Source organism: Paralichthys olivaceus, chromosome 8 (genome assembly GCF_024713975.1).
Source record: "Paralichthys olivaceus isolate ysfri-2021 chromosome 8, ASM2471397v2, whole genome shotgun sequence".
In the NCBI taxonomy this organism is placed as follows: domain Eukaryota; kingdom Metazoa; phylum Chordata; class Actinopteri; order Pleuronectiformes; family Paralichthyidae; genus Paralichthys; species Paralichthys olivaceus.
The window spans coordinates 14,034,852-14,046,165 of NC_091100.1; the positions used below are offsets into that span (position 1 = coordinate 14,034,852).

The following is an 11,314-nucleotide window of genomic DNA, read 5'->3' on the forward strand; positions in this document are numbered from 1 at the left end:
ATATACATATGTATAATATGTATATAAATATGTATGTATATATGTTTATATGTATATAGGCTATGTATATGTATGTTTATGTGTTTGCATATTAATATGTATATACGCTTTATGTATATGTGTATTTAAATGTATTTGACTATAAGTATGTTTATATGTACAGTAAAGTATATATATATATGTGTGTTTATGCACGTGTCATCTTTATGTACGTGTTCAAAGTTTAGTGGACCCGTCAGATAAATTCTGTGGAGTAAAAAGTACCCGGAAGTGTGGTAGAGCTTGAAAGGTTACAGGTGCCTCTGATCTGTGTGTCTGTCGCGCCCCCTGCCGGACAAACCTGATCAGCACAGCAACCTCTCCCCTTCCCCCTCCCCCTCCCGTACCTGCTCAGGTAAATGTTTCACCTGTCTGTGATGACGTCACGGCCCCGACAGGAAAAAGAAAGGGTCGCGTCCATGTCGAGCAGCTCGGGTCGGTGCGTGTGTCTGTAGCGTGGATGGAGGAAACACAGTGACACGAGTGGAGCCTCGAGTTGAGCTTCAGGTTTGTGCGTGTGTGTGGACGTGCGGGGCCGCTGCGGGTTCTAACAAGATGTCCGCCTCAGCGATATTCATCCTGGATCTGAAGGGGAAGGTAAGGAAGGAGCTCAGTGGAGACACACACACACACACACACACACACACACACACACACACACACATATACTTGTTTCTTTTACTTATTTACATGTTGGGATTCAAAACACAACTTGTTCAACTGGACTAAACCTCCGAGTGTGTAGCTCTGTCACTGTTGCTTTAACTGTTAAACATTAATGACATCAGCGTCGTTAAAGATTAATAAAGAGCTCATTCATTGGCCCATTCCTCTTCACTTCCGTGTGTGTGTGTGTGTGTGTGTGTGTGTGTGTGTGTGTGTGTGTGTGTGTGTGTGTGCGCGCGCGCGCGCGCGCGCATAAGGTATTTCTTTTCTGTCACCATATTTCCCAGAATATAGACAATCAGCCATGGATAGACAATAAATAAAATACAGATCAAATATAATCAAAGTCAAATAACATAAAACCAAACATTATAATCTTCCTAAACAAATCTAAACAGATATCAAAAATATCATATCAAATATCAAAATATGAGGAATAATAACAGGGCAAAAACTTACACCCAGAGTCACAGAATATAAATAAGTCCGCTCGCTGTTTTTTTTTTTTGGTTTGGAGGACTCCACCTACAAATTCAATTCTATCATAAAATCATCCTAGTTTGCTGAGGACTTGCTGCATGAATGTGAGCTTTACCAATTGTAATTATAAGGATAGTCATCTGAGTCAGTGGCTTATTATTCAATTAAAATTTCGTGATAATAATTAGCTTTCTTAGAAAGTCTTTAGGTATAATTGTTACAGAATGTCTCCTCAAAAGGCAAGGCTGTTTAATTTATAAAGCACCTTTCATATATTCAAGGTGCTGTTCAGGGACACAATGCAACACAGAGACAAAATATAAATAATATAGTCTAGTTTAAGGCACTAGTGAATTCAAACGGTTTCAATCTGGTTTTAAAACTGCAAAGACTTACCTGCTTGTAGTGACTAAAAGCTGCTTCTCCATTTTTGGAAGTTTGCCCTGGATACCACTAGCAGACCACTCCCCAGTGATCTCAGGGGTCTCACAGGGTTGTATGGCTCTGTCATGTCTGTTGTGTACTTGGCAGCAGCTCCATTAAAAGGTTTAAAGATGAGCAAAAGATTGAAGAGAAGGGACAGTGACAAAACAAGTGCATCATTGTGTCTGCTGTTTTTGATACAGGTATTTACATGGTAAATATTATGCAAGATTTAAAAATGAATTTCTCTCATTTTTTTAAAAGTGCAGAATTGGAAGCTGTTGCAGCAGCTGTACAAGTGTATCACCATCAGGTTTTTGTTGCAGATAGTGAGTTTTATAGAAAATTTAACTGATAAATTGTTGTCACTGATAGTTGTGGAGGAGCACATTGTTTCAGATGTTTGATTACAGGGTGTGGGACTAGTACAACAACACCTGATCCAAAAACTGTGCTGCTCCCTTGTGACTTGCAGCAGTTTTTTTAAACAAACTTTAATGAAACTGGGATAGCACTCAGTACAGTTCACACTTCAACCAAGGTTCAACTTTTCACTTATCAAATCACATTTAAATTTACTAGGTCCAGATTTTTATTTGGATCTGCACAGAATTCCCCACACTCATAAATATAAGTCCCCTAAACATGGATGCATCATTCTCTGAGAAACCAATGTAAATGTTATGAGAATGCAATGCTTATGGAAAAAATAATAATTCTGGATCCACCTTCTGATCTAGATCTGCACCAAAATGTAATTTGTTCTTCTCTGATTCAAACCACATCCTTGTACCAAGTGTCGTGGTAATGGGTTTAGTAGTTTTTGCATAATCAACAAACAAACAAATGGACTGGTCAGAAAACATAACCTTCTTGGTCGGGTTTAAAAACATCTCAGGTCTGTTGTCAGAATGTTTGGGTCAGTTATTGGCTGATATCCATGTGGTGTTATTCTCCCCGCTCAGGTGCTGATTTGTCGAAACTACAAAGGCGATGTGGACATGGCGGAGGTCGACCACTTCATGCCTCTACTCATGCAACATGAAGAGGATGGGCTCGTCTGTCCTGTGATGTCACACGGCAACGTTCACTTCATGTGGGTCAAACACAGCAACCTCTACTGTATCCTTGTGGTGGACGTTGTTACTGAGGGGACAGAGTCGTGGTAGGCAGATGATTGTAGTCAACTTTGTACCAGATCATGTCGTCAAACACATTCAAGAGATTTTCATTCATTACAGTCTATTGATTATTTTCAACAGTGACTTTATGCTCATCTTTAAGCAAAACTATATAATTTTTACTGTGCAACAGCGCCCTCTGCAGCATAGTAATACATTCTGTTAGACTGCATAGAGTGATAGTGTTTTTTTTATCAATCTGTCAATGTGTTGATTCAGTCCCACAATTCACTCACAAAAGAGATTACATGGAGCAAGAACAGTGGTTGGGGGTGATGAGTGGGAATGAAAGCGGCATCATTCTCCACATTCTCAGTCATTGTAAAATCAGAATGATTTTGAAGCTGATATTTTAAGTTAAAAAGTTGCACAGTGTAGCTTTAAGGATAGATCACTTAAGGCTAACAGATTACAGCGATTATAACTGTAACAAAACATGAATGTGGAGTACTCCTTGACCTGAACTCTGCACAGTGGTGGCCACCACAAACAAGAACTCCAACGCGTCCCTGGTGTACTCCTTTCTCTACAAACTAGTCGAGGTGAGTCACACATGTAATTCAGTTTACATTGTAATTTACATTTGGTGGTGACCATTCAAATATTTATTATGCATCCAGTATCCAAGAGTAGATTTGCATATATGTGGAAAGCTGGTGTAGTGATTATTCAGAGTAAGACTGTTGAGGCTGATGTGATGTGTGATGTGATGTGTGTGCAGGTATTCACAGAGTATTTCAAAGAGCTGGAGGAGGAAAGCATTCAGGACAACTTTGTGGTCGTCTACGAGCTGCTGGATGAGCTGATGGATTTTGGATTCCCCCAGACCACTGACAGCAAGATCCTACAGGAGTGAGACTCCCCAACATGCACACTGATGCACATACCGACATACAAACAAGATGTGTATATTGATTACATTGTGTGGTGTTGAATTACAGTGGACTATCTCATTCTTATGTCATGCTGTGCAGATACATTACGCAGCAAGGCACCAAGCTTGAGGTGGCAAAGACCAAGGTGCCGACCACTGTCACCAACGCCGTCTCCTGGAGGTCAGAGGGCATCAAATACAAGAAGAACGAGGTGTTTATCGACGTCATTGAATCCATCAACGTGCTGGTAAGACACGATAAGGATCTTTTCATTGTGCCCTGTCATGGTGGCTTCTGTCACCTTTATATTTACTAAATAAAATGATAGTTTTCAAGAGCACTGCACTTTTGAAAAATAGAAATTTGAATAGAGAGATTATTCTGCTGTCGTGTAGTTATTTTACTTTTATGTGTCTGTATAGTAGGACTACAATCACCAGAGGGGACTGTGTTGTGCAGTATTAATAAGACTATTAGAATAGTGTAAAAAAAAAAAAATTAAACATGTGATCAAACTTGTGATCATGTGATCACTTTATTTGCGGAAGATGAACTGATTGCATGTTTTCTGTGATACTGGACTCTCTCCTGTATGTTGAGCTTCATTTCTCTGCCTGTTGTTTACTTTAATAAATCAGTTAATCATCGTTTAGTCAATGAAAACATCGTTTCAGAATTGTTTGCTCACTGTGTGTTGTTTGTTAAGGTGAATGCTAATGGTAGTGTGATGAGCAGTGACATTGTGGGCAGCATCAAGCTGAAAACCATGCTGTCTGGGATGCCTGAGCTGCGCCTCGGCCTCAACGATCGGGTGCTCTTCGCCCTCACAGGACGTACGTATACGTGGCTCCTGAATAACGTTATCTGTCTGCTAGTCCACTTATATATAAAGATATGTAGCTCATCAATCTGTTTAACTTTTGTTTAAATGAATAACTACTCCCTGTGTTGTTTTTACGTTTAGGTGACAAGGGGAAGACGGTGGTGATGGAAGATGTTAAATTCCACCAATGTGTCCGTCTCTCACGGTTTGACAGTGATCGCACAATCTCCTTCATCCCTCCAGACGGGGAGTCTGAGCTCATGTCCTACCGCATCAATACGCATGTTAGTTCAATGAAGTACCGGAGATTCATACGAAAATGTTTTGTATTTGTCATTTATATATGATTTATGCCTCACAGGCTTCATTTGTCTTATGAAACCCAGAGAGCTGTGAATGATTTAATTCAGCGTAAATGTTAGTGATTGAATCAGTGTCATTTTCTGCATGTTAGAGGAGCGTAATAATATATAGAGAGAAATAAATATTTAAATAAGACTTCATTGATCCCATGATGTGAAATGTGCATGTAAATTCCTAATGAAATAGGTACAACTAATCAATAAATTACAGGAATTACATTACAAATATAACAGTACTTAAGGCAATATACAGGATAAGTGGTATAGATAATGGTTGGATGGAGACGTTGATGTGCAAATTGTATGAGTAGAATAAATGAGTTTGGTAGGGAAGACTCAGAAAACCTCATATTTGAGCCTTTTGTTAGTTTCCAGGTAAAGTAATGGTTTAAATTGACATGTATACTGAGTGATTTGCATGTGAACAAAAATATCACCATCACATTCTTTTAATTGTTAAATCATTTGTATAATGAGACGCCGTCCTTTATCCCTCACAGGTGAAGCCTTTGATATGGATCGAGTCAGTCATAGAGAAGTTCTCTCACAGTAGAGTGGAAATCATGGTGAAGGTATGACTGACCAACTGTATGTTTTACAGCACAGGCAACAGAATTACATGCAGTATTTAAAGACACATTTTTTATCATTAACTAGAAATATACACTTTGTGAACTTAAACTTAAAAGAACATGGAACAGAGTAAAGAAAAAAATTGTTCTGTCATGTCTTCTGCCCTGAGACCACAGCAAGGGGGAGGCTTCATTCACATGTCCTGCAATGTTGTTTTGTGTTTTTAGGCAAAGGGGCAATTCAAAAAACAGTCAGTGGCAAATAATGTGGAGGTGAGGGTCCCTGTTCCCAGTGATGCCGACTCGCCCAAGTTCAAAACCAGCACAGGCCACGCCAAGTATGTGCCCGAGAAGAACCTGGTGGTGTGGACCATCAAGTCTTTCCCTGTAAGAAAAGCATAACTTTATCTTTATTTTCAAATGATATTACTATGCTCAATGTATGCTGACATTCAGGTCCAATGTTGACTTGTTTTGTTCTGTTCCTCTCTCATTGTGAATTCATCTATCCAGGGAGGTAAAGAGTTTCTAATGAGAGCTCATTTCGGTTTGCCCAGTGTGGAAAATGAGGAGCTTGAGGGCAAACCTCCGATTACTGTCAAATTTGAAATCCCATACTTCACAGTCTCGGGAATACAGGTATGTGTGCACAGAGGTTTTGGTTAGTTTCTTATTTAATGCCACTGAAAACAAGAATATATCCCGTGAAGCACTTTTATTCAGGATCAGAACTTCAGTAAGTGCTGATATGCTTATTCTAGGGAATCGGATTTAATTTGATGATATAAATGTTTCTTGCCTCAACACGTTGGGTCTCTGTCTGACCCACTCTTTTCCCTCAGGTGCGATACATGAAGATCATAGAAAAAAGTGGTTACCAGGCCTTGCCCTGGGTGCGCTACATCACACAGAGTGGAGGTAAACATTTCATTTTTCATCAGGCCTTGATTTTAATAAGACAGTTCTTTTAACATGTGTTTCAGTTTAGGATGGATCGCATTTAACCTGCAGCTAACATTTTTGTCCCCCTTTTTTTTCTAGATTACCAGCTGAGGACCAACGTCTGAAGCCTGGGGGACCACACTGCTGAGTCTCACTCACCTCCTGAGGGAGCGTCAACGATCACTTTGACTGGACTGAAAGAATGTCTTTAAAATTTCACCTGCTCTTTGTAATGTCAGTTGTTTTTGAAGTCTGTGTGCTGCTTGATTTTAATGTTTCTATTATGGGACCACTGCTAATTATTTAAATACTTTAATCAAATGATCCCATTTTAACCTCTTTGCTGTGTGACCTGCTCCTCCTCTGGTTGTTGTCAGGAGCTGGCAGCGGCACATCAGGGGCAGGTCACGCCCTCATGATGTAGAAACACATTGTACAATCACAATCACTAAATTCCGCCTAAAGTTAAACACTTGAACCGCCTTTTTTCTTCCTCACTCGCCTCCGGAGAAGCAGCAGCAAAGGTCAGAAATGTGAATGAACTGCCTTTTGAAGACAGCAACGTATACGAATCGCCCGCTTTCTTCGCCGCGTGCTCTGATTGGCCGATCGCGGCTGTTGCCACGGTGATAGTGTAGTAACCGAGTTGTGACCCCGCCGCTTTTACCGTATATGGAAGAGCAACGCCCTCTCGGCGAGCGCTGATTGGTCGGCGTGCGTTCTCCCCCCAATGTTTGTAAATTGTAGTCTGGAGACGCCGCAGTGTGGATCTCACCGCGCAAATGTATTTTCTAATGTTGATAAACTTCGCTTGTTGGGATTTCATTTGAAAAGCGAACTCAACGGACTGTAGAAAGAGCGGGACTCGAACCTGTGCGACGCTGTGGATCTTGAAGAACCGAAGCAGGTACGTGGAAAAGCTCTGGCGTTAACCCCCTTTAACAATGCTAGCGGTTAGCCTGGGTGCTAACTGTCTGTGACACTCCGGTGAGCGGTGTATCCGTCGGGGGAAACTAATGTTCACACGAGGCCTGGTCTGTGTTAGAGGACGGGTCGTTTAGAAAAACCGACCCGGTGTAGGAAGAAGCTACCGCCGTCAGTTAACATGGCGTCAGCGGGGAACCGAAGCTAACGTTAGCCGGATGCCGCAGTAGCTAGTTGTAGCCGTGGGGTTAATCTCCCTGATCTCGGGCTCCGTCGTTCAGCTGTCAACACGAGCAGCCCTTTGTTGTTCTGTCGGTGGCGTTAACCCGACATGCTCGTCTTCCACCGAACAGGCAGCAACAGACGGCATCATGGTGCGTTGTCCGATGGAGACCGGCGAGGATTTGACGGCGGCAGCAGCCAGAGGGAGTACGAGCGAGGTGCAGCGGATCCTGGAGGAGAGCGGAGTGCATCCCGATACTGTCAATGAATTTGGCAGGACTGCGCTGCAGGTGAGCACCGGTCCCCGTGTGATCACGCCTCAGGTCATCCGAGGTTTCACTGCACTAACACAGCTGGTGTAGAAATATGTCAGTACACGACTTGTCCTGTATCTGGATTATCTGAATCAAGTTATTGATCTGTTACAGCGCCCTGTATGTAAGTGTGTGTGTTACATATATTATATATATTAGAATCTAATCGTACTAAAGTCTCTGAGAATACCACATATTACCTGGAAACTGAGTAAACTCCGGCAAAGTATGGAATATTTTATGTTTTGACTTGGTACATCTCGATAAAAACACAGATTCTATTCACTGTGAACTAATGTCAGTCTTCAGTTGAGCTTGAGATTCTCCTTCATTCTGCTTCTTGTAGTTTGTGTTGCTGTAGGTTTGCTCTGTTAAATGTAAAGGTGCTCAATGTTGATCTAACCGTATCAGAAAGAGTGGGCTGCACTCAAGCATTATTTATTGGTGGATTTTCATTTCTTTAAACATTTATTCAATTGAAAAATGACAAATGGTGAAAAGGGTCCATCACAATTTGCCTGATGTCAAAGTGACATTTTCACCTGCTTGTTTTCAGATGTAAATGTCATGTTTAAGATGTTTAAGTTAGAACAGGAAAACAAAGAGAGAAGCAGATTTGAGGAGCTGGATCCAGAAACTGACATTTTCTTTCATATTTGACTAAAGTGATTAATAATCAGATTTCTTTCTGATAAAATTTCTGTTGACCGATTAATTGATTAAACTACTCGTTCTTGTTTCAGCTCTTCTTAATATAATCAATATATCTCAACAGCACCATAAACTACATTCTCCAAAATGATAAAAAATGTGAATCCCATCCTCTCTTACCTGCCACAAAACATGATACATTTTATTAGTTGTTTTTATTTTATTAGACAGTCTTTATTTCACTCAGATGAACCTGACATTAAAAAGATGCATTTTTAATTAAAAATATATTGACTTTTCTCATTCCTTTCCTGCAGTGTCACTAATGAGGTTTAAAACAAATCCTACCAGATCCTGTTTGACTTATTTTCATGAGAATTACGTTTTCTTGACTAAAATTAGATGTCAAAGAAATCTCTGTATTTGAGAGTCTGGGATCATATCCCCCCATTTACACAGATGTGTTGAGTTCATTATGTCCCTCTTAATATGTTCAACAGGTGATGATGATGGGGAACTCCAAAATCGCCACACTGCTGTTGGAAAAAGGAGCAGAACCCAATGTCCAGGACAGACACGGGATAGCTCCCGTCCACGATGCAGCTCGTACGGGATTCCTGGACACTGTGCTGGTTCTGGTGGCGCACGGTGCTTCGGTAAATATCCCGGACCAGAGCGGCACCTTGCCTATTCACATTGCCATCCGCGAAGGTCACCGGGATGTTGTGGAGTTCTTGGCCCCACGGTCCGACCTGAGGCACGCCAACTTCAGCGGGCAGACGGCGATAGACGTGGCCCGAGCTTCCGGCGAGCCCGATATGATTGACTTAGTTTTCGCTCACATACATCGTTAGGCAGTCTGTGGTGCCAGGTGCCTTCTGGGTCACCATAACCTCATGTTTTGTTTTGCTTCAAACCTGGTGACTTGAATTCATTGGTGTGTAAAGGATTAATGTTTTGTTCATAGTGGTTCAGCATTAATATGTGACACAGGACATATTGTCTTGGCAGCTTATTTTCAGTTGATGGGTGGCTACATACAGTAGACACCTCTTTTGCACAGTGCAGTTTAGGCACCTTATATCTCTGTTTTTCCCTATTAACTGGGAGTGCACATCTGTAGATAGTTTTCCCTCAGTATTTTGTTGTTTTACATTATTTCCATTGTGTACGAATTGTAACAGTTGCTACCATTTATGTGTTTTTTAAAAATTTTACAAACTTGACATGGTGCACCCTGATTGCTTTGCATAGTTGTCTCTCTTAACTACATGAACTTAGACTTTGAATTTACTCCTTATTTATTGTTGGTATAGGACTGAATGTTCCTGTCACTTTGTAAATAGTGACATTTATTGTGATTTGTTGAAATGTTATTTATATAAATCCTTTTAAAATGAAAGTGAGAGTTTTTCACTTTGCTATTTGAAGATGAAAGCACAAAATAAAGTCATGAACTTGAAGTTGTGAAGTCGTAGTGTGGATTTTCTACAGTATCCTGTATTTAGCTGTGCCTTGTTTTTGGAGCTACAACGAGGTGGCTACTACTGATCTATTGTGGTCATTGCTGTATTTATTTCTGGTCATTTAATAAACTTAATAGTAGAATTTTCCAGGTAATGTTTTGTTCAAAAACCAATTTGCTGTACTTTGCTGTACATTTTTCTTGCTATGAGTGATTTGTGATAATTTGTCCGACTGATCATCATCTTTGTTAAATCATGTTAACAACATAACATATTCCTTCTGCACTCACAATGATCTGCTGTATTTGACCTTTTGAGCCAAATCCGAGTGGTTCCTGTTGATTACGTTGCTCAAATCCTCAAGCGTCCAGTGCGTCTTCAAGGTGATTCATCAAGGGCATTTATAAATAACTGAACAGTGGAATGCATCACACAATGAAAAGCCTCTCAAAGGTCACACAGATAACTGAACTGAAACTCAACATGAATGAGGGCCCTGTTGTGATGAGGATCGTAGGTAAGGTGCAGCACAGTTTGCTGATGTTTGTGCTCTTGTGGTACAATGCCTATTCTGTTTTGGGTTTTTTCTTTTCTGTGCCAGTGGCCAACTTCACCAGCCGAGAAAGGAGACACAGTTCAGCTCCTGACGTGCTGCCAGCTCTGCGCAGAGGCCCATGATGTTACAGTAATAAACACAATGTTCTCGCAATATTTCAATGTATTCAAACCTTTTTCTGAGTTTATGAGGCAACACAGACATTCTTAAGCAATCATAGATAACTCATTTGGAGAGTTTTCATTTTATTCCACTGTTCACAATTCAGTTTCACAACAGGAGGAACTAGAATGGCACTCCGTAAAGCGCATTCCTCCGCGTACCCAACAGTTGCCTTAAAGTCAAATCAAGCTGCACTAAAGTGCTCACACTCAAAGATATTATTCTCCTAAATGTGCCTGATTGTTTTTATTAAAATCCATGAATAATTCTCTGGACAAATTGTGAAAATGTCCAAAACGCCCTATCTCAAACCTGGACCACCAAAATATATAATCATCTTATACAATATGATTATGATTATTAAAGTGATTTACTATTCAATTGGTTGCAATTGATTCTACCTTAGTGGCTACAACAATAAAAAGCTTTTGATATCCAGTATGAATGCAGTCATTATATACTGTAGCATGAGTATTTTAACTTTTGATACTTTAATAATATTCATTGATGATATGTCTAGTTTGACTTAAGTAATACTTTGAATAGAGGAGCCTGTGTGAATATTGCTCTGGTCTGCAGTCACATGTTGTTTTCACCTTCCTGTTTTACATATTCCCACACACCTGCTGCACAGTCCAACCACAGTGTTTGCCTTC

At 40.5% G+C, this 11,314-nt stretch overlaps 2 protein-coding genes across 2 annotated transcripts; both read left to right on the forward strand.

Moving 5' to 3' along the window:
- Window positions 1-266: 266 nt before the first annotated feature.
- On the forward strand, window positions 267-6,833 carry ap1m2 (adaptor related protein complex 1 subunit mu 2). The gene is made up of 12 exons (XM_020084328.2): window positions 267-636; window positions 2,574-2,730; window positions 3,264-3,331; window positions 3,511-3,641; window positions 3,764-3,911; window positions 4,371-4,497; window positions 4,629-4,771; window positions 5,350-5,421; window positions 5,650-5,808; window positions 5,935-6,060; window positions 6,264-6,339; window positions 6,463-6,833. The coding sequence occupies exons 1-12, from the start codon at window positions 595-597 to the stop codon at window positions 6,486-6,488; spliced, it is 1,275 nt and encodes a 424-aa protein (XP_019939887.1). The 5' UTR covers window positions 267-594; the 3' UTR covers window positions 6,489-6,833.
- A 230-nt stretch (window positions 6,834-7,063) lies between these two features.
- On the forward strand, window positions 7,064-9,937 carry cdkn2d (cyclin-dependent kinase inhibitor 2D (p19, inhibits CDK4)). The gene is made up of 3 exons (XM_020084329.2): window positions 7,064-7,270; window positions 7,641-7,799; window positions 8,975-9,937. The coding sequence occupies exons 2-3, from the start codon at window positions 7,659-7,661 to the stop codon at window positions 9,326-9,328; spliced, it is 495 nt and encodes a 164-aa protein (XP_019939888.1). The 5' UTR covers window positions 7,064-7,270; window positions 7,641-7,658; the 3' UTR covers window positions 9,329-9,937.
- The last annotated feature ends 1,377 nt before the right edge of the window (window positions 9,938-11,314 follow it).

Coding starts and splice junctions, on each gene's coding strand:
- ap1m2 (XM_020084328.2), top strand. CDS start 595: ATGTCCGCCTCAGCGATATTCATCCTGGATCTGAAGGGGAAG. Junction 4,498..4,628: donor GCTCTTCGCCCTCACAGGAC/GTACGTATACGT, acceptor TTTTACGTTTAG/GTGACAAGGGGAAGACGGTG. Junction 6,340..6,462: donor CTACATCACACAGAGTGGAG/GTAAACATTTCA, acceptor TTTTTTTTCTAG/ATTACCAGCTGAGGACCAAC.
- cdkn2d (XM_020084329.2), top strand. CDS start 7,659: ATGGTGCGTTGTCCGATGGAGACCGGCGAGGATTTGACGGCGGCAGCA. Junction 7,800..8,974: donor TTGGCAGGACTGCGCTGCAG/GTGAGCACCGGT, acceptor TATGTTCAACAG/GTGATGATGATGGGGAACTC.